General features: G+C 38.2%; 1 protein-coding gene across 1 annotated transcript in view; it reads right to left on the reverse strand.

Annotated features, from left to right (window-relative positions):
- The window catches only part of DIAPH3 (diaphanous-related formin 3), a 563,671-nt gene that overhangs the window by 406,579 nt on the left and 133,946 nt on the right, over nt 1-23,146 (reverse strand). The window contains exon 5 of the mRNA XM_010853857.1: nt 21,640-21,770. Within this exon, the coding sequence (XP_010852159.1) occupies nt 21,640-21,770 (131 nt within the window). The remainder of the gene's footprint in view (nt 1-21,639; nt 21,771-23,146) is intronic.

Raw genomic sequence — 23,146 nt, forward strand, 5'->3', positions numbered from 1 at the left:
GCAGTCACCATCTGTAGTGATTTTGGAGCCCACAAAAATAAAGTCTGACACTGTTTCCACTGTTTCCCCATCTATTTCCCATGAAGTGGTGGGACCGGATGCCATGATCTTAGTTTTCTGAATGTTGAGCTTTAAGCCAATTTTTTCCCTCTCTACTTTCACTTTCATCAAGAGGTTTTTGAGTTCCTCTTCACTTTCTGCAATAAGGGTGGTGTCATCTGCATATCTGAGGTTATTGATATTTCTCCCGGCAATCTTGATTCCAGCTTGTGTTTCTTCCAGTCCAGCGTTTCTCATGATGTACTCTGCATATAAGTTAAATAAACAGGGTGACAATATACAGCCTTGACGTACTCCTTTTCGTATTTGGAACCAGTCTGTTGTTCCATGTATGCAGATAACACCACTCTAATGGCAGAAAGTGAAGAGGAACTAAGGAGCCTCTTGATGAAGGTAAAAGAAGAGAATGAAAAAGCTGGTTTAAAACTCAATATTCAAAAAACTAAGATTATGGCACCTGCCCCCATCACTTCCTGGCAAATAGAAGGGGGAAAATTGGAAGCAGTGTCAGATTTTATTTTCTTGGGCTCCAGAACCACTGAGGATGCAAAATTTAAAAGATGCTTGCTCCTCAGAAGGAAAGACATAACAAACCTAGCTCTAAGTATACTCAGTTGGTCAGTCATGTCTGACTCCGTGACGCAATGGACCGTAGCCCATCATGCTCCAGTCCACGGGGTTTTCTAGGCAAGAATACTACAGTGGGTTACTATTTCCCTCTCCAGGGGATCTTTCCAACCCAGAGATCAAATTCATGTCTCCTGCATCTCCTGCACTGGCAGGCAGATTCTTTACCACTGAGGCACCTTTAAAGCCCACATGATAAATGTAGACAGTGTATTAAAAAGCAGAGACATCACCTTGCTGACAAAGGTCTGTTTAGTCAAAGCTATGGTTTTTCCAGAAGTCATGTACAGATATGAGAATTGGATCATAAAGAAGGCTAAAGTAATAAAGAATCCGATGATTTCAAATTATAATGCTGGAGAAGATCCTTGAGAGTTCCCTGGACTACAAGATCAAACCAGTCCATCCTAAAGGAAATCAACCCTGAATATTCATTGGAAGGACTCCTGCTGAAGCTGAAGTTCCAATATTTTGGCCACCTGATGCCAACAGCCAACTCACTGGAAAAGACCCTGATGCTGGACTGAATGCAAAAGGAGAAAGGGGTAGCAGAGGATGAGATGGCTAGATGGCATCACTGACTGAACAGACACAAATTGGAGCAAACTCTGGGAGATAGTGAAGGACAGAGGAGCCTGGCATGCTATAGTCCATGGGGTCACAAAGAGTCAGACACAACTTAGTGATCAAACAACAACAATTCTCATTTTCATTAAGTTTGGTATATATTTTTAATTTCCTTTAAGACATCTTCTTTGACCCAAGAACTATATGGAAGTGTATTACTTGCTATTGTTGTTTACTTTCCAGATGTTCAGAGATCTTCGTGTTATCTTTCTAATTTGAGACCATTTTGGTGAGAAAACACATTTGATATGATTTCACTTTTTTTTAAATCTGATGAGGTTTGTTTGCTCTCTAGCCCAAGACATGGTCTGTCTTGGTATATGTTCAGTGATAATAAGAAGGAATTCTGCTACCATTGGATGGAGTCTCCTATAAATATATACTTTTGCTTGATGGCGGTGTTGAGTTTCTTATATACCCTCAGTGGTTTTCTGTTCATGTGTTGTATCAATTGTTAACTGAATTGTGAAGTCTCCAAATCTAATTGTGGATTTATCCATTTTTCCTTTCAGTTCTTCCTTTTTCTTCTTGCTTCTTGTGTTTTACACATCTGTGATTTGACACATACATGTTTAGGATTGCGCTTTTGGTGGTATGACTCATTATATACAATCAATCTCTTTTATTTATTTACTCTGAGGTCTAAATTATATTAAAATAGCCACAAGTGCTTTTTTATTAATATTTATATATATATATGTATAATATTTTTTACTTTCCATTTGCCTATATAAATATATTTGAAGTAAATTTCTGATAGAAAATATATAACTAGTGATATTTTTAATCAACTCTGCAAATCTCCTTTAATTAGCATATAGCCATTTACACATAATATAATTGTTGATGTGTTAGTGCTTCATTCTACCATTTCTTGGCTTTTGTTTGTTCACTTTATCTTCCTTTTCCTGCTTTCCCACAGTTTATTTGCATGTGTTCACATTCCATTTTGATTTACCTACTGTGTTTTTATGTATATCTCTTTGTATTGCCCTTTGAAGTGACTGCTCTAGATGTTACGTCATAATGTAATCACATTTTTTCTTGGTGTCATCACTTCACAAGTCTGAATGAATTATAGAAATCTTCCCTACTGTTACGGATGGAAAAGTGAAAGTGAAGTCCCTCAGTTGTGTCCGACTCTTTGCAACCCCATGGACTGTAACCTACCAGGCTCCACCCTCCATGGGATTCTCCAGGCAAGAGTACTGGAGTGGGTTGCCATTTCCTTCTCCAGGGGATCTTCCTGACCCAGGGTTTGAGCCCAGGTTTCCTGCATTGCAGGCAGACACTTTATCTGAGCCACCAGGGAAGACCACCACAGATGGAAAAGTGTCCCTCAAAACTCATATGCTGAAGCCCAAAACCACAATGTGATTCCATTTGGAGATACAGTCTTTTAAGGAGTAATTAAACAAGGTCATAAGGGGAGGGCCCTAATCCAGTATGACTAGTGTCCTTCTAAGAGGAGGAGACACCAAGGATGCAGAGGAAGGGCCAAGTACAGACGCGGTAAGACAGCAGGCATCCACAGGTCAAGGAAAGGGGCCTCAGGAGAAACCAACCCTGTTGGCTGCTAGCCCCCAGAACTGTGAGAAAATAAATGTGTTGTTTAAGCCACCCAGTCTGCAGTTTCCTCCCTTTACTTTTCCCATTATAGATTATAGATTTTTTAAGTATTTCTTCCTCACAAATTTAGAATGGCATCAGACAGTGTTATAAATTTGGCTTCTACTATCAAGTTTATAAACATCAAGAGAAGGAAAGTATATTGTATTGACTGTTACCTTTACTTACAGTTTTCTTTTCTTCTACCTAATATCCCAAGGCTCCTTCTTCTAGTTTTTCCTTTCTATGTAGAAAACATACTTTGCTCATTTTCTTAGGCTAAGTTTGCTGGCTAAAGATTCTCTTGGTTTTCTTCCCTTTGAGTATGTCTTGATTTTCCTTCACTACTGAAGGATATTTTCACAGCATGTAAGATTCTGAGCTGATTGTTATTTCCTTTCTTCACACAAAACTTTCACCACTTGTTTTTGGCCTTCACAGTTTAATGAGAAATCCAAAGTCATTGAAATTGTTTTTTCCCATAACTAAAGTGTAATTTCTTGCTGCTTTCAAGACTTTTTTCTCTGCCCTTAGTTTTCAGAAGTTTCACTATGATGTGTCTTAGTGTGAATTTCTTTGGGTTTATCCCACTTCTGGCTCATTCAATTTCTTTAATCTTTAAGTTGATGTCTTTTGCCAAATTTGAGGAGTATACACTCACCGTTTCTTCAAGCAATTTTTTTTATCCTGCTCTCTTTCTCAAATCCTTCCAGGACTCTGAAGACAGAAAATTTAGACCTTTGATAATAGTACCATAGGCCCCTACGACTCTGTTCTTTTCATCTATTTATTTATTTTTCTCTTTATTATTCAGATTAGGTAATTTTTAATTTTAAGTATTCTACACTGCAGTTCACCAATTCTTTCCCCTCATCCCTAAATTTTGCTATTGAGCCCCCTCCAGTAAACTATTTTTTCTTTAATTTCAATCACTGTATTTTTCACTTACACAGTTTCCATTTGGATCTTCAAAGAAGAATAAAGTTTCTATTTCTTTGCTGAGACTTTTCATTTTTTTCATTTGTTTCAGCATGTGTATAATTGCTAACTAGAATAGTTTTATGATGGCTGCTTTAAAAATCCTTGTCAGATAATTCCAGTATTTATGTCACCTCAGTGCTGGTATCTACAAACTGTCTTTTTTCATTCAGTCTGAGATCTTACTTCTTGGGATGACGATTTTATACTGAATCTGAGAAACTTGGGTATCAAGCTAGGAGATTTTGACCTCTTTAATCCTCTTGTTTCCAGGCTGGCTCCCTGTGACACTGCTCCAGTAGAGGACGGAGAGGCGGCACACCAACTCTGCCAGCTGGGAACTGAGCCCAGGCTCCGCGCCTGGCCTCCACTCAGGGGAGAGGTGCTTGACCAGGTGGGAGCGTGGGTTCCCCACCTGCCCTCCGTGGCACCTCTCTGGCAGGGAGAGACAGGACTGCCTTTTCATGCTCTGCACGGAACTTCCACCGGCACCAACATGGGAGGTGGAGAGGAGAGCGAGCTTGTGACTACTGGACTGTGGAGACAGTTCTGACTCTCCGTGACGTCCTATGGCGCCCCCACAGTGGGGAGAGACGAGCTCCGCGTTCCTGCGGCCTGGGGCTCTGAGTCCAGGGCTCTAGCAGGCTCTGATGGAGGGCTGGGTGAGGCAAGCGTTGTCCTCTGTGGTCCTCAGAAGGCCTGCACCAGTTAGTATCATAGCTTTCTATCTTGCCGGCTGCCTTTTCATGGCCCTTTGGCTTAAGAGTAAACAGCAGCCTTTTATCGGAATTCTGTCTGTGCTTACTGGTGTTTCTAGCTTGCTGACTTCTTTAGGTCCAAAGTTGGGGTAGAAGAGGCAAAAGAAAATCCAGAGAGCTCACCTTCATGTTATCTCTTGGGTCCCAAGATTCCTAGCCTATATGTCACTAGGGATTTATTTCACATACAATGTCTTATTCTTTTAGTTATGCCTAGTGGGAGGAATAGGTAAAAGTGTACCTACTCTGTCTTCTTAGAAACACAAGTCTGAAGCATCTACAGTTAACATGTGAGAATACAAAGAAACTCTCAACCAAGGCACCTGAGAAAAGACAGTGAAGACGACCTAATAAATCCTAAGGAACACACCAGAAACTAACACAACATTGTAAAGCAACTATACTTCAATAAAAAATATTTTTAAAAAATACAAATCATGTGGAAAGAGAAAATAGATAAGAGGCAGAGATCAACTGCTCAAGTGAGCTCAAATAAAAACCGAAAAGAACCATTAAAAAGCTCAATTCAAGACCAGTTTATAAATAACTCTGAACAGTAAAACAGTGATTGCAGAAGAATTAAAAAAGAAAAAGGGTGATAAGAGTAGACAAAATAAACATAATAGGGGACAAAGATTTGATGGCAGAAATTTGAAGGAAAAACAATTAAAATAAGCTTTAGGACAAAACATAAAAAAAAGGATGCTAAAGCAGCAGGTAAGATAACTACTGAACATGGCATGGGTTAGGAAAAAATCCTTAATCAAAGAAACTTTTATGCCTACAAACTTGCTATGGAAATATGCTAACATATGTGAAGTTTAAAAAGTAGATATGGTAATATGGTATTTTACCATATGGTAATATGATATTTTCTACTTTTTTTTTCAAAAGTACATGTTCTTGTTCATATTTTGGAAATGAGTCATGTATGCAGAGCCACACAAACACATTGTTAATTATCTCCTACCCAATCAGCTCACTTACTTACCTACTGGCTTCCTCTTCATGTCTGAAATACAGGCTAACATCCATGGCAAAATGAACACTCCCTACATCCACAGACTTCTGCTCCCACTAAGAATCAGTTGGATTTGTTTCCAAACCCATTTTTGCAAGTTGCACTTCTTATTATATAATCTAAATTACACAGACAACAAATCATTGGGAAGAGTTGCTGTTTCTATGAAAACTAAGTCTAATGCTTTGCAAACACTTTTTAAAAGATGACATTTAAAAAGTGCCATAGAAGTAGGTGTAGACACAAGTGTAAACTTACTGGGAGAGATCAAAGAGAAGTTTTCTTTAAGAGTAAGGACTGTATACTCAGGTTGCTCTGCAGAGCCCTCACAGTTCTGCTCCACAGACAACACCGCCACGAGGACAACGACACAGCTGTGGCTCGGGCAGGCAGCCTGTGTCCCCGCAAGAAGAGCTCTGGGCTCCACGCCTCATGTCCAGGAGCAAAATGCAGGCTGATGTTGTGAATCAAAAAAAACCCCACTAAGGGTATACATGAATCGTTCAGTTTATGGTTCCCTACTTTACCAACACTTTTAAATGAGCCCCACGGCACTAAACAAGGGCGCTTCCTTACCCACCCCCACTTCCACCCAGCAGTTACAGTGTCTTTGCACACAGGTGATGCTGTTCATTTCTCTTTCATTATTCTTTCGTATACTGTTTATTTTCCAGGCAAGTATTTATACTTTTTGCTGTAAGACACTATGTTTTACTTACCAAAAATAATAATTTTCCACTAATGCCTAGGGAAATACAAAATTATTTTGCTAAAAATCAATATAAGGAGTTCTTAAAAGAGGAAAAAATATATTACTGGCCACATGTAACAAAGAAACAAATTTCAGATCTTAAACTTAGAAGGTCAGTTTTAATACGTATAATATCCAGATCCAATTTATATTCCTCTGTCAGAGCACTATATCACCAATGCTGAATATAATTATAGCTTATTTTAAGCTTTCATTCTCACCCACTCTTAGCAAGGTGACTAAATATTAACACTTAAGATGAAGAGTTCTAGGGGAGAGTACAAGGCAATTAACATGCCCAGCAGGGCAAAACAAACACACCCACATCCCATTCAATAGTCTATCCACAAAATCTACACTATATTATACAGGCAGACAGGGAATTCAGGAACTAAATAATGCTCTGACTGTAAAACATACCAAACTTCAAAATACAAACAATTAATATGCATATTTTCTAGGAATTAACTTTTAAAGAAATTATGTACTTAAAACTATTCACCCCCCTCTAATATTAGATGAGATAATGAAGAAACAAAGTGAATAACCCATTCTCATAGTTATTTTAGCTACAATATATTAAAGGGGATAAAATGCTCAGAGAAAGTATTACAGATAAACTTAAAAGAAAAGCAGACTAACTGCAATGATGAAAAAATGAACCACCTTATACAAGAAACATGAGTTCTTTATCTTCAGATGAAACCGCAGGAAGAGAACTATGGATTTAAAATAATATATACCATTGGGTGAGCTTCCCAGGTGGTGCAGTGGCAAAGAATCCACCCGCTAATGCAGGAGACATAAAAGACACTTCCATCTCTGGATCAGGAAGATCCCTTGGAGTAGGAAATGGCAACCCACTCTAGTAGTTTTCCCTGGAAAATCCTATGGACAGAGTAACTGGTGGGCTACAGCTCAGGGGGTCACAAAGAGTTGGACGTGACTGAGCGACTGAACACATACACACATACCACTATGCGCTCCATTCAAAACTTGTCAACCATTAAAAGAAACAGACTGCAGAAAATGAAATAGTTCAAAACTATCAGATAGTTTAAGTGTTAGTAAATTTCTTAGTATCAAACGTATTTTTCTTTAGGAAAGCATTAACTAAATTATTCATTTCAAGTACAAACTAATTTGACAGCCAACATACATGGAAAGAAAAACTGTTACCACATTTCAGACCTTCCATTATTTGCTCCCATTCTAAATACTCACCACTACTGCTCAATACTTCTCCACTACATCAGATCAATTCATAAACTTAATTATTAAGTTCATAATCTGCCCTTGATTCTATCAAGGTCATTCCTAGCTTCACTCACAAGGCTCCCCTCTACAGAATTGCCTCTTCTGTAACAAATGGAATGATCTCATCTTTCAAGGATCAATTCAAGTTTCCTTCTTGGTTCAGTTCAGTTTAGTTCAGTCGCTCAGTCGTGTCCGACTCTTTGTGACCCCATGAATTGCAGCACGCCAGGCCTCCCTGTCCATCACCAACTCCCGGAGTTCACCCAAACTCATGTGCATCGAGTCAGTGATGCCATCGGTGATGCCATCCAGCTGTCTCATCCTCTGTCATCCCCTTATTCTTCTGCCCCCAATCCCTCCCAGTAGCATCCTTCTTGTAAGTTTCTCCATTGGCTCAAAGAAGCAACAGTTAGACCCAGACAAGGGACTGGTTCAAAACTGGGAAAGGAGTATGACAAGGCTGTATATTGTTATGCTTCTTATTTAACTTATATGCAGAGTACATCATGCAAAATGCTGGGCTAGAGGAATCATAAGCTGGAATCAAGATTGTCAGGAGAAGTATCAACAATCTCAGATATGCAGATGATATCACCCTAATGGCAGAAAGCGAAGAAGAACTAAAGAGCCTCTTGATAAAGGTGAAAGAGGACATCATGGCACCCTCATGATCATGAAGATCATGGCATCCAGTCCCATTACTTCATGGCAAATAGATGGGGAAAAAATGGATATAGTGACAGACTTTATTTTCTTGGGCTGCAAAATCACTGCAGACAGTGACTGCAGCCATGAAATTAAAAGATGCTTATTCCTTAGAAGATTGGTATGACAAACCTAGACAGCATATTAAAAAGGAGAGACATCACGTTGCCAAGAAAGGTCTGTACAGTCAAAGCTATGGTTTTTTCAGTAGTCATGTTCAGATGTGAGAGTTGGACCATAAAGAAGTCTGAGCACTGAAGAACTGATGCTTTTGAACTGTGGTGTTGGAGAAGACTCCTGAGAGTTCCTTGGACTGCAAGGAGATCAAACCAGTCAATCCTTAAGGAGATCAGTCCTGAACATTCATTGGAAGGACAAATGCTAAGGCTGAAACTCCAATACTTTGGCCACCTAACATGAAGAGTCAACTCATTGGAAAAGACCCTGATGCTGAGAAAGGTTGAAGGCAGGAGGCGAAGGGGATGACAGATGAGATGGTTGGATGGCATCACAGACTATAGAGTCTGACCAGCTTCCACCTAAAAGTTTCACTGTGGGTCCCTTATTTTTTCTGGACTGATGACCTCTTTTGTTTCATTAACTTCTATTCTCTACGTCTTTCCCCAGTATGCCTCTTGGTACTGTGGGACCTCACCCAGGTAGATTAATACACCCTCTGCTGTACTCTAGGGGCATGTTATCCATACCACATACCTAAGAACTTACTGAGATCACACCTGATGGTACCATTTACTCTTCAATGTTTGTTAAGACATTCCTCTCCAGACGGACTCTCAGCAGTGTGAGAACCAGGAGAAGCACCTGCAACTCTTTTAGCTTTGTAACAGGAAGGTCCACAGAAACACGCAAATACCTGCCCTCGATCCTGAAGAACGAGCAAGCCAGGCTCATGTCACTTCCTTTCACACTTAAATTTCCCTATTCTTTCATTACTATGCAAGTTTATTTAACCTGCCTCTGATCTTCTCTTCTGAGCCCCATATTAAGGCTCTACAACAGTGGAACAGTTTACCCCCCACCTCGGAATTTCACAGCATGATAAAGGGAGCAGCCATATCTACACGTAAGAGTGCAAAGGCTCAAAACAAGTGCAACGGTAAAATTATATGAGTTTCGGATCTCTACAAGCGTGCTGTCCAACAGGGTAACCACAAGTAACAAGTGGATATTTAAACTTAAATTAATCAAAATTCAATGTTTCTTTTCTAAATTTTAACAAAATATTTTTCTTTTGTAATTATACATCTTTATAATTTTATAATTTTCTTTTATAAATTTTAACACACAAAGGATGTTTAACATATGAAAAGTATACCTGTTTCTTTCTAATGTACATTACCCTTTGTAATAAAAAAAACTAGAAATATGCAGCAATATAAAACTGCATTTACTCTATATGGTTTTCTGAATCATGAAAATTGAAACTTCTTTCTCTTGCCTTTCTTTATGTACAATTACATATTTCTTTATGTACAGATATGTCAGGGAATACCAACACAAGGATCATCATACTTTAAATCCTTTACTTAATGCACACAGCAATATATTTTAACACATAGTAACAAGGCCAAAAAATTAGTCTCAGAACTAAACTATTTAATTTTCTTGTATGTAGGATACTAAGTAACTAGAAGCTTTAGTGCCTACAATACAATAATTTCCCACTAAAAATATTTATCTTTACCAAAGAAACCAAAGTATTCAGTAAATAACATCATACTTATAGCTGTTACAGATTTGAGACAGAAGGTTTACATTCTCTGAAAATGGAGACAGTTATCATTGGAAAGAAGTAATTTTCTTATATTTTGTCTCTAGATACATGAGAAATTGTTTCAGATTAATAGCAGTATTTTTCCCAAATTGTTATGGCATAAAACTTTTTGTAGTCTTCTAAACAGTAACCTGGAGAAGGCAATGGCACCCCACTCCAGTACTCTTGCCTGGAAAATCCCATGGATGGAGGAGCCTGGTGGGCTGCAGTCCATGGGGTCCTGAAGAGTCGGACAGGACTGAGCGACTTCACTTTCACTTTTCACTTTCATGCATTGGAGAAAGAAATGGCAACCCACTCCAGTGTTCTTGCCTGGAGAATCCCAGGGACAGGAAGCCTGGTGGGCTGCTGTCTATGGGGTCGCACAGAGTCAGATACGACTGAAGTGACTTAGCAAAGAGCAACCTGATTTTACAAATAATTAGTTTTCATTCATACATTATTCCTTTTATGCCTAAATATCAAATTACTCTATTTTAAAAGCAAAATTTGAGACCCTATGTTATACTGTAACTGACTTAATATTTGAATAGGATTTTTGGCAATTCAAACAGCAATTTATATTTTATTTTAAAAAGACTGGGAGGCATATTTTAAAATACATTGGCAGCACTTTATAATTCTAGGACTTTTCAGCTGATGTATAAATTGAGCTATATATGCTCTATTCACCTTGTGCAGAAAATATGTATTTCTCTGTTAAAAGCAATTACTCTATTTTCAACGTACTCTACTTTTATTGTTAACCTTGCCTTCAAAGTCAAAGCTTTAAGTACAGGCAAAGTTAACTTCACAACCAAATAATTATAATACATTTTAATATATCAATAAGCCAAAATCAAGCTACAGTATGAATGACAATACACAAAGGAGAAAGTCTCCCAACCACGGGGGAACACTGAGTCTTCCAGAGAGGCTCTCAGAAAAATGACACCAGCTTTGGACGGGCTGTGAATGCACTGGGAAGTAATACCTTGCCCTTCAAAAATATCAAGTTAGTATGCACCTGAAAACATTAATAGCTATTTTCTTCCAGGGCATTTTTCATTAATATTTCATTCGTTTCAACCACTTCAGAAAGAACAGCAAAATGGCCTAAAATTAGAGGTCATTTTCAACAAATATTTCTTTAATAAGCAATATTATCATAAAAGTTATGAATCCTGAATGATCATTTACACATAAATAATAAAAGACATATCCTAACATATATGGCAGTACCTAAAGAGGTAAAGAATAGTAACATCCTACCTTTCACTTTGACTTCTTATTGGAAAACAACCTGGAAAAATTGCTTCTAAGAGGTAAAAGTATGCACATCTGTGAGGAAAATTCCGTTTAAAAGAAACATGCACCTCACTAATATGTTCAACCTACCAAAGAGGATGTTTCCATGACTTCCAGGATGTGCCGTATTGGTGATTCCCTCATCCTGACTACAGGCAGCCCCAGTAAAGCTACCACGCACCACAGCTACAGCACGGCCTGTCACCCCAGCCTCTCCCTTCCTTTCTGGCTCTGGACATTGCTATGAAGCCCACTCCCTTAGCCATACACTGCTAAGGCAGCAGTCCCTGTGCAGGCAGCCTCCCTTAGGTCAGGGTCCCCAGCCAGCACCAGCAGAAGGTAAGCAGTGGGAGAGCCAGCAAGGCTTCATCTGTCTTTACAGCCACTCCCCAGGGCTCGAGTTACCACCTGAGCTCAGGGCTCCCACTGACTCTGTATTACAGTGAGCTGTTTAATGTTCTCACTACATACCACAATATAAGAATTATAGAAATAAACTGCACAACACATGTAATCATGTGAATCATGAATCATCCCCAAACCACTGCCTTCCCTCCATCCGTGGAAAAACTGTCTTCCATGACCAGTCCCTGGTGCCAAAAACGTTGAAGACCGCTGCCTTATATCACTCTTTGATTCTCTTTACATGAATATTCATTCATCCTTGGAGGTTTTAAAAAATACCCTTTAATCTTTCAGACTTTAATTCCTTATGTATTTTCACAGTCCTGAACATAACTTTGAGAACATAGCAACCATGTAATAAACATATCAAAGAAATGTTTGATATCTTTATGTATATATACAAAAACTCAGAAAAACCAAAGCATTTAAGCAGCACTATCTAGTAAAATACAACAGAAGCAGTACATACGTGTTGTCCAACATGGGAGTCATTAGCCACATGTGCCTCCTGAGCATTTGAAATGTTGCCTTTTTTCATTAAATTTTAATTAATAGCCATAAGATAGCTACTGTAGTGAACAGCATAGGAAAGAAAACACAGAGTCACCTGCATTGCATATCTTCCTGACATAACTATGGAAGAGAAAGAGAGAAAAGGCAGGAAAAGGCAAGACAGGAAGACTACAAGAATGTACATCTCCAAGGAAAACGTTTACTTCTCTTGCCCATTTCAGAAATTATCACTGTGACTATCACTGTAAATCTGCACATATTGCTGATTTTTCTAAGGCTGGTTTTTTTCTTAAGAAACTTTATATTTCACGTCTTAATTTAAAATTCTGAAACATCATGAGAATGAAAACAAACTAGAGCATGTTATTAATAAGAATATTATCCACCCTCCCTCACTTCTACAGGGGGAGAGGGCTTCTTCTATATTTCCCAGAAAACAACATTAAGGCTTACTTCTGGCCACTCCTTTCATCTCCTTATTAGAATATTCCCCAAGAAGAACTGATTTATCAACCTGATGAAGTACACAAAACACACACGCACAGGACTCTGGCCGGCAGCTTCCTGGTCTTTCTAGCTACGGCAACACGGTAAATGATTCAGTGGAAAGAAGTTAAGAAGTACATTTCACCTTCAAGTCCCAGTTTTGTTTTTCACTCTATTTTCCAGCAGTACAGCTGATTTTGTTCCTTGCTCTTTTTCTGTATCTATTTAACATAGTTCAGAAAACAAAAGTAAAAATGAAGTGTAATTAGTATTGCCGTAAAACCCAGTATTTTGCACATGTCAAAGAGGACAGCAGCTGCATTACAGGAAATTGAATAAATGGTAAAAGGTCTCTTTTTTGTGGGATTTAGGGATGAGTCATAAAGAAGGTTCTTGAGAGGCCAAACAAAAGAAAGATACTAAAAAAGGACTAAAGTAAATGCAGGACCTGAGAGAATGAAAAAAATTTTGACAGGAAAGCCTGCCTCAAACTTCATTTGCTCTGGGGCCAACATAAAGCCCTGGAAACCCAACATCTCCTTTGTGGGAGCTGAGCAGAGCGAATGAGACAAGAATTACAGCCTCAAGCCACCATCAAGCCTGAGACACACAAGGCTCTCAGAAGGCCACACCTTCAGTAGGAAAGAGACCAGCAATAGACAATCCAATAAAGAGGGACATCAAGGCAAATGTCTTCTGATAATTCATAACCCAACCTTGCATATGTATGTGGAGGGAAAAAGAAATCAATTTATTTTAAGGCAGCCCTCGGTCACTATGCACTCAGTAATAGAAAAACAAAAATTTAATTAGACTAATCATTTAGATTAATTCAAAATATCTTCAAAATAAATCTCAAAGAAGAAGCTCCAAGGAATAGGAGGACACATTCTAAACTTAAAAACACACAGACAATCGAGAAACAAGTAAAGCAGGAAAAAAAAAACCTCCAGGAGTAGGCCTAGGAAACCTTTATTTGCTGGAATTACAGTCAAAGAATATAAAATATGTAATATAATTAGAGAAATAATAAATAGGACAAAAGTAACAAAGCAAAAATTATGAATAAAGACACAGTTTACAGTTCAGTTCAGCTGCACAGTCATGTCCGATTCTTTGTGACCCCCATGGACTGCAGCATGCCAGGCCTCCCTGTCCATCACCAACTCCCAGAGTTTACTCAAACTCGTGTCCATTGAGTCGGAGAGGCCATCCAACCATCTATCTCATCCTCTGTCGTCACCTTTTCCACCCTCCTTCAATCTTTCCCAGCATCAGGGTCTTTTCCAATGAGTCAGTTATTCGCATCAGGTGGCCAAAGTATTAGGCATTTTGGCTTCAGTATCAGTCCTTCCAGTGAATATTCAGGACTGATCTCCTTTAGAAAGGACTGGTTGGATCTCCTTGCAGTCCAAAGGATTCTCAAGAGTCTTCTCCAACATCACAGTTCAAAAGCAACAATTCTTCGGCACTTAGCTTTCTTTACAGTCCAACTCTCACATCCATAGATGACTACTGGAAAAACCATAGCTTTGACTAGACGGACCTTTGTTGGCCAAGTAAAGTCTCTGCTTTTTAATATGCTGTCTAGGTTGGTCATTGCTTTTCTTCCAAGGAGCTAGCGTCTAGGGATGAAATTATAATGGAGTGGAAATTTAATATACAACATACAAATTAAACAACAGATTAGACAATGGAAAAGAAAATAATTAGGAAACTAGAATATATTAACAGTACAGAGAAACAAACAGACAAAACTTCAAAGAGGTTAGGAAATAACACTACATGGAGTAAGAACGTAGAAAACATACAAAATGGGGAGGGCAGTCAATACTCAAAGAGTCAATGACTGATATTTTCACAGAATTTATTAAAGACACCATTCAACCCAGGAAACCCAAAAAAATCCCTAGTAAAAATAAAGAAGAAAAAAATCCACCTTGACACACAGGACAAACTAGAGAACATCAAAAACAAGATATAATAAAGCCAGAGAGAAAAGGCACTTTACCTAGAACGGAACGAGTTTTAGAGAAAGAACCTGCCTCTCAAAAAAGCAATGTAACAAAGAAGAAAAACGGTATCAATATCTTCAATTGACTAAGAAAAGATCAAATAATTTCATGCCCTTAGGAAAACTATTGTTCAAACAAGTAAAGGCAAAGAAATTCACTTTCAAACAAAAGAAAGCTTTACCACTGAAGTACTCTCACTAGGGAAATATAATGATATATTTGAAACAAAAATAAAGTTAGAAAAAAAGAATGATGAACCAAAACCAAATGATAAGTATGTGTATATAAACACATATAAATATTTATCTGCAGCATATATTAGTGGTGCGTGTGTGCATGCTACGTCTCTTCAGTTGTGTACAACTCTGTGGGATCCCTCGGACTGTAGCCCGCTAGGCTCCTCTGCCTGTAGGATTCTCCAGGCAAGAATACTGGAGTGGGTTGCCATGCCCTCATCCAGGGGATGTTCCAGAAGCAGGGATCGAACCCGTGTCTCTTGCACTGGCAGGCAGGTTCTTTACCAGTAGCATCACCTGGGAAGTATCTCAGTAGAAAAGACAGCTAATTTATAATACGAAAAAAGAAAAAATTAAAACATCACACAGAACTAGCATACAAATTAAGAGAAGATGATTGGTGTTGATGTATTTTAGGTTCAGAAGAAAAGATATTGCTTTCTTCTGTTCCTTAAAGTACATGCAAGCAGTTTCCTTTCTAAGTATGTGGATGTTAAACTTCTCTTCTATTTAAGATCAAAAAGAAAGTCTTCCAAATTAGTAAAAGAAGAAAAATAAAACGAGAAATTTTAAATCTATTAAAAGAATCTGAGCAAGAAGAAGAAAAAAAATACAGAGAAGAATAGGGGAATTACGAACAGAAGGAGGAAGAAGAGGACCACGGAAAAAGCAGCATAAGCTGAAATTCTGAAGGGAAACATCATATAAATTCCAATATATTTCTAAACTGATATGAATTACAAAGTCAACACAGGATTATCAGACAAGATTTTTTTTAAAAAAGTATTCATATACTACTTAAAGGAATGCTTTAAATAGGAATAGTAAAGGAAAGATTATACCCATTTGAAATCAGAGTTCCAAAGAACAGCAAGGAGAGATAAGAAAGCCTTCCTCAGCTATCGGTGAAAGAAACACAGGAAAACAACAGACTGGGGAAGACCAGAGATTTCTTCAAGGAAATCAGAGATACCAAGGGAACTTTCCATGCAAAGATGGGCTCGACAAAGGACAGAAATGGTATGGACCTGACAGAAGCAGAAGATATTAAGAAGAGGTGGCAAGAATACACAGAAGAACTATACAAAAAAGATCTTTATGACCCAGATAATCATGGTGTGATCACTCACCTAGAGCCGGAAATCCTGGAATGAGAAGCCAAGTGGGCCTTAGGAAGCATCATTACAAACAAAGCTAGTGGATATGAAATTCTAGTTGAGCTGTTTCAAATCCTAAAAGATAATGCTGTGAAAGTGCTGCACTCAATGCCAGCAAACTAGGAAAACTCAGCAATGGCCACAGGACTGGGAAAGGTCAGTTTTCATTCCAATCCCAAAGAAAGGCAATGCCAGAGAATGCTCAAACTACTGCACAATTGCACTCATCTCACACTCGTAAAGTAATGTTCAAAGTTCTCCAAGCCAGGCTTCAACAATGTGAACCATGAACTTCCAGAAGTTCAAGCTGGATTTAGAAAAGGCAGACGAATCAAAGATGAAATTGCCAGCATCCACTGGATCATCAAAAAAGCAACAGAGTTCCAGAAAAACATCTACTTCTGCTTTACTGACTATGCCAACGCCTTTGACTCTGTGGATCACAACATACTGTGGAAAATTCTTCAAGAGATGGGACTACCAGACCACCTGATCTGTCTCCTCAGAAATGTGCATGCAGGTCAAGAACCAACAGTTAGAACTGGACTGGTTCTAACAGACTGGAACAGGCTGGTTCCAAATCCGGAAAGGAGTATTGTCAAGGCTGTATATTGTCACCCTGCTTATTTAATTTATATGCAGAGTACATCATGAGAAAAACTGGGCTGGATGAAGCACAAGCTGGAATTAAGATTGCTGGGAGAAAAATGTCAATAACCTCAGATATGCCGATGATACCACCCTTATGGCATAAAGTGAAGAACTAGAGAGCCTCTTGGTGAAAGTGAAAGAGGAGAGTGAAAAAGTTGGCTTAAAGCTCAACATTCAGAAAACTAAGGTCAAGGCATCTGGTCCCAACACTTCATGGCAAATAGATGGGGAAACACTAGAAACAGTGACAGACTTTATTTGGGGAGGCTCCAAAATCAATGCAGATGCTGGCTGCAGCCATGAAATAAAAGATGCTTGCTCTTTGGAAGAAAACTTATGACCAACCTAGACAGCATATTAAAAAGCAGAGACATTACTTTGCCAACAAAGGTCCATCTAATTAAAGCTATGGTTTTTCCAGCAGTTATGTATGGATGTGAGAGTTGGACTATAAAGAAAGCTGAGCACCAAAGAATTGATAATTTTGAACTGTGGTGTTGGGAAGACCTGGTCTGAAGGAGATCCAACCAATCCATCCTAAAGGAGATCAGTCCTGCGTGTTCATTGGAAGGACTGAAACTCCAATACTTTGGCCACCTGACGCGAAGAACTGAGTCATTGGAAAAGGCCCTGAAGGTGGGAAAGATTGAAGGTGGGAGAAGGGGACGACCGAGGATGAGACGATTGGATGGCATCACCGACTCAATGGACATGGGTTTGGGTAGACTCTGGGAGTTGGCAATGGACAGGGAGGCCTGGTGTGCTGTGGTCCACAGGGTCACAAAGAGTCAGACACGATAGAGCAACTGAACTGAACTGATAGCATTTAAAATATAAGAAAAAGGTATGAAAAATGCTTGTTATGAAATGTGAGTAGCTGTACACAACAGCTATAAATACATAAAAACTGAGAGGAAAATGAAAGTCTTCAAAGAAAACACAGAAGATGATGCCATTTAAGTGCTTAATTTTAGATCATTTTAGATCAAAAGATCTAAAAACCAAGAAGAATATCAGGGACACATACATGATTATCTACAATGCAAAGAAAGAAATGATAAATCCAAAATTCAAGTGATCTGAATTGAGGAGGGGGGCATGGAAGCTTCAAAGTCATAGGCAACATTCTGCAGGTTAGCCTCATCAGTAGCCTCATCAGTGAAAAGTGGGTATTTGTGTCACTGTAGCTTTTCTAATGTTAAACATTTTATACAAATAATGTTTATAATAAGTCAAGCTATCAGTAACTTCAAATTTGGGTCTTGACTTCTTTTCTTCAGATCAGGCTGACAAGAAGGAATATAGTGATCTCATCACTCACCACAAGCTCTTCCATCTCTGTTCTCACACACGCGGCGCACGGCACAAAACATTCAGCAATTCCAAAAGTAAGTTCTCCTACCAGTTTTGTGTTTTCAAGCCCAGAAATGCAGAAAACCTACATTCCAAACATACTGATTAAATGGAATAATGACACACACAGACTGCTTACCTGCTTTTCAGTAAACATGTGCTTACTCACTCAGTCATCTGACTCTTTGCAACCCCATGGACTGCAGCCCGCCAGGCTCCTCTGTCCATGGGATTCTCCAGGCAAAAACACTGGAGTGGGTTGCCATGCCCTCCTCCAGGGGATCTTCCCAACCCAGGGATCAAACCAGGTCTCCCTCATTGCTGGCAGATTCTTTACCAGCTGAGCTACCAACTTATATCTTATGAAAAAATTTCCTAAAGTGATTTTCTCAAAGTTTCAGTTATTAACTTAATCAAACCTAGTTCCAAAATCTTGTTACAAATCTTCTAACCAAATGGTATCTTGTAAAATAGTAACAGTAAACTTCAAAATGTACACAATAACTGTGAATAAAAGAAACTAATGCCTAAAAGTCACAAAACACAAAGATCCAAGAAGACTGCTGTTCCTGAGACAGAAGTCTTTTTCTTGACAGCCACGTCAAACTGGGCAAATGAAGATGCATTCTATAATTTGTTACTTGCAAAGATGAGTACGGACTAAAATGCACATCAATCATAATGATACTAGTATCTACTTTTTACATCTTTACATCCATATATTTGAAAGTGTAAAGATAGTTGTTGACTCATCTTTTAGTGGACATCAACTAAAACGTTACAAAGGAACTGTCTTTAAGCTCAAAATTGTCCTTAAGAATGTTGAATAATCAAAACTTCAAACAGAAGAACTATGTGATCTTCAAATCAACTCTTCATAAAACAAAGCAAATAATTTGGTATTTTAAACACTAGTTTACACTTAATTCCCTATCCAGATAGTCAAAGGATAACATATTTCATAATCACTAGGCAAAGTTTCAGAGGTTGATGAATGGCTCTAAAATATTGCATATCAGGGATGGGGCGCCAGGGTGGGGCGGGGGGTTTGCTCCTAATTTTTCCTTGATATTTGATTTAAATAAATCTTGATCCAAAACCATTATTAATCAGTTCACTTGCTTACTTTACTTTTCAACTGTATTCACAGACATTAAAAAATTTAACTCTGATTTTCTCAGTAATACTACAGATCTAATAATAATCTCAAAAGCTTACAAAAAGTTAGAATTCCTTCTCTCTTGAAATTTAATCACATAATGTATTAAAAAGAAAATATGAAAAATTGATTTTATCGGCTAACTGCATCATAACTGCAAAGTCCAAAGATTTGATCAGAGACACAGATTCACATTTCACATGTTCAGCTCAGTTTCTCCTCTCATTGGAGCACTGGGCACAGAAATGTTCCTGAGTACCTCAGTTTCCTTCTACATGAAGCACCATGATTTCAGAAACATTTCCCTAATAATATGGTTTTCTATTCTTTCCAGTCAAAAATACTATTTCATAGGAAACAAATACTTGTGACTTCCTGATAATATATTCTAGAACTGGCCAGTCTCAAGGAAATAATTCCACAAACTTTTATTTTTGAAACAAGATTCAAATGAAACATACAGCATCATCTCCCAGTGCCTTTAGGTAGAATCACAGGAAATACTAAATCCATTGTAATATGCTTGAATTCACACAGACAGTCCTCTCACAGCTTTTTTCTCTAACATGTTCAAATACTCAAAATAAGAAGATGAGGTAATGGCAGAGTCTACTTCTAATTACATTGAAATTCTGTGATTATCTCCAGTGTCAGGTGGCTGGAGATAAACTGAAAATGAGTATAGCTCCTCAGTTGACCCCAACATATCCTTTTCCTACATTTAAACTCTACAGGAACAGGGCCTGGACCTACTCTGCTGTTTATTCAAGCCACACATCTAAGATGGTACTTAGAAAACAGCAGGTGCTCATCAACATTTTTTAAATGAAAACATTTAACAGTACAGATTAAACTGGAAACCAGAACTCTTCATATATGACTACACCTGTCAAATAAATATTAAGACATGAAGTCCCTGGTCTCACGCCCACCATTAATTTACACCCTAGCTGCTGCTGCTGCTGCTAAGTCACTTCAGTCATGTCCGACCCTGTGTGACCCCATAGAGGGCAGCCCCCCAGGCTCCTCTGTCCACAGGATTCCCCAGGCAAGAGTACTGGAGTGGGTTGCCATTTCCTTCTCCTTATACCCTAGAGAATAGACTAAAATGGTAAAATATGGAAAAATAAAGATAAAGTTGAAATAATAGAGATTCTTTGCTCACTCTTCATACTCCTTAGTTAAACCTCACTCTCATGTCTCTCAGCAGGTAGGGTCTTTTTATTTTAAAAATTATACTGTCAAGGATTTTTATCTTACTGTAGCCAAAATTAAGAAATATCCAGAATATCAGAATATCAAAAAAATTATTTTACATATCATTAACCTCCAAATATAGTTTGTCATTCTGGCCCTCTGGCCCTTTATCTACATTTTATACACACATACACATATATATGCATATAGAGAGAAGACTAGAATATATTTATATATATATATATATATTTACATAGAAATAAGCATTCATTTATTATACAAATAAGAAATCAAAACTAACCTACCTTCAACTCTTACAGCTTGGAAATTCTATGACTGCTCATTTTATAACAACCCCTATTTAAAATTTTTCAAGACTATGCTGGGCTAAAAAGTCTAAAAATTGGTTTATCAAGGAACCTACTGTAGTATGGCTAGATACAGGGCACCTAGTGAATCTGGATTTCTGAAAATAACAAATAATTTCTTAGTGTAAGTATGTCTAAAATCCAGATTTTGCCAGGCATCCTATATATTTATTTGCTAAACTTCACAACACTAACCTATGGGCTCCTATAAAGATACCCCTTCCAATAAAAGAAAAAAAACAGTTATTGGCATTTCTTGCTATGTCAAACAGGAATGAGCCAGTATATACACAATGCCAAAATTCAGAGTGAAACTCAACCACATTAAATCAATAGTTTCTGATCATGATTAATTCTCTTTTGAAAATAGCTTAAGTTTTTTAAAATTCTAAGGGAAAAAAGGCATGATTTTTTTAAAGCTATATATTACTCAGTAATAAACACAATAAGTATATTGAGACTATATTTCCACACGCATATAAATATTATGTATTCAATTGTTGCCTTGAGAAATTGTTGAGATAGACCAGCTATTTATTCACAGGCACCAGGAAGTATAAAAGTGACAAATCATAGCATCTGTTTAATTCAGTAACATGCCCTCAGGTTCAGATAGACAAATTACCTCACAGGATTACTTGTCAAAGACACGCGGAGGGACTCCAGGTACGTGAAGAGTCTCTCATCCGCAGACCCCATCTTCAGTTCATAGATGAATTCCTGAGGTGAGATCTGTCGATTACTCTTAAGACTTCCCTGAAAAATAAGTTAAAAAAACTGAATTCATGCTGTGTGAAGATTATTAAAATAGTTACAACTGCATTAATCGCACCTTTCACATTAACAGCAATATTTCGAGAGAATGATTTCCTTACTTCTGCCCATAAATCTATAAATTCATAATCCATGGTATCCATGAAACATAGCAACATATCATCAACAGGTTTTCAAATTATAAAATAATGGCCTTGTCAAATCCAGACTATCACAGAAAACAAAGGAAATATCCAAAAATATACCAATGTGTTTTAGGAACATGCAAAATAAAACCAAACCTCAATATAAGAATAACTCCATTAAAATAAATATTCTAAGCAACACAGAAAAAGTTGTAAATCATTAAGCACCTAGTTCAAGGCATTACAGACACAGAGATTATCAATACCTAAGTCTGGAAGGAGAAACCCAAGCAAAAAAAAAAAAAAACAGTACTTTTCAGCGCAGTCTAATTCCTCTAGCGCTAATTCACGTCTAATTCTGCAACCCCATGGACTCCTCCCACCAGTCTCCTCTGTCCATGGAAATCTCCAGGCAAGAACACTGGACTGAGTAGCCATTCCCTTCTCCAGGGGATTCTTCCTGACCCAGGAATCAAACCTGGATCTCCTGCACTGCAGGCAGATTCTTTACCATCTGAGCCACAAGGGAAGCTCCTAATTTCTCTAACATGACACCAAAGGCTCAAAGGAAGAAGAGCCAACTTGGCAGAGAGAAAAGGGAAGAAGCAAAGGGAAAAGTAAAGAAGAGTTAAGGAGGCAAAAACTTAGTCAAGAATACCTTTCAGACAAAAATATAACACATGAGCACACCCCCAAAAAATATACGAAAGCACATACAATTGAAAATGAGAGGCCAGGTCGTAGAGCAGTAGAGCACGACTCCACAAACAGCTCATCACACCAGCAGCAGTATGAAACTCAGATGAGAAGAGCTGGTGTTCACTCATTATTCAACACACGTTAATTCCCTAGTAAGTGCCAGTCAATGTCCTAAGTGCTGAAAAAAGACCAGTGAACAAGAGACAAAAATCGCTACCTGCACAGAACTTTACTCTCCACAGGGAAGGGTAAAGAAAGACAGACAGTAACTGAAAAGTACTTATAATACATCCAAATGTAGATAGTGTTAAGTGCTATAGAGGAAAAAAAAAGTAATAGGAGGAATAAGCAGCATAGGAAGTGGGGTGAATTTCAAACAGGGTGGTCAAAGAAGTCTCCCAGAGAAGACTCTTAAGGACTCAAACTTGAATGTTAGAATCAAAGTCTGAAGGATGTGAGAGCTTGAACCTTGTAGAAGTCTGGAAAGAGATCTGTGATGGAGAGGACTGTAGGCCTTATAGGCCACCAAAGAAC

This window comes from Bison bison, unplaced genomic scaffold, assembly GCF_000754665.1.
Source record: "Bison bison bison isolate TAMUID 2011002044 unplaced genomic scaffold, Bison_UMD1.0 scf7180017864332, whole genome shotgun sequence".
In the NCBI taxonomy this organism is placed as follows: domain Eukaryota; kingdom Metazoa; phylum Chordata; class Mammalia; order Artiodactyla; family Bovidae; genus Bison; species Bison bison.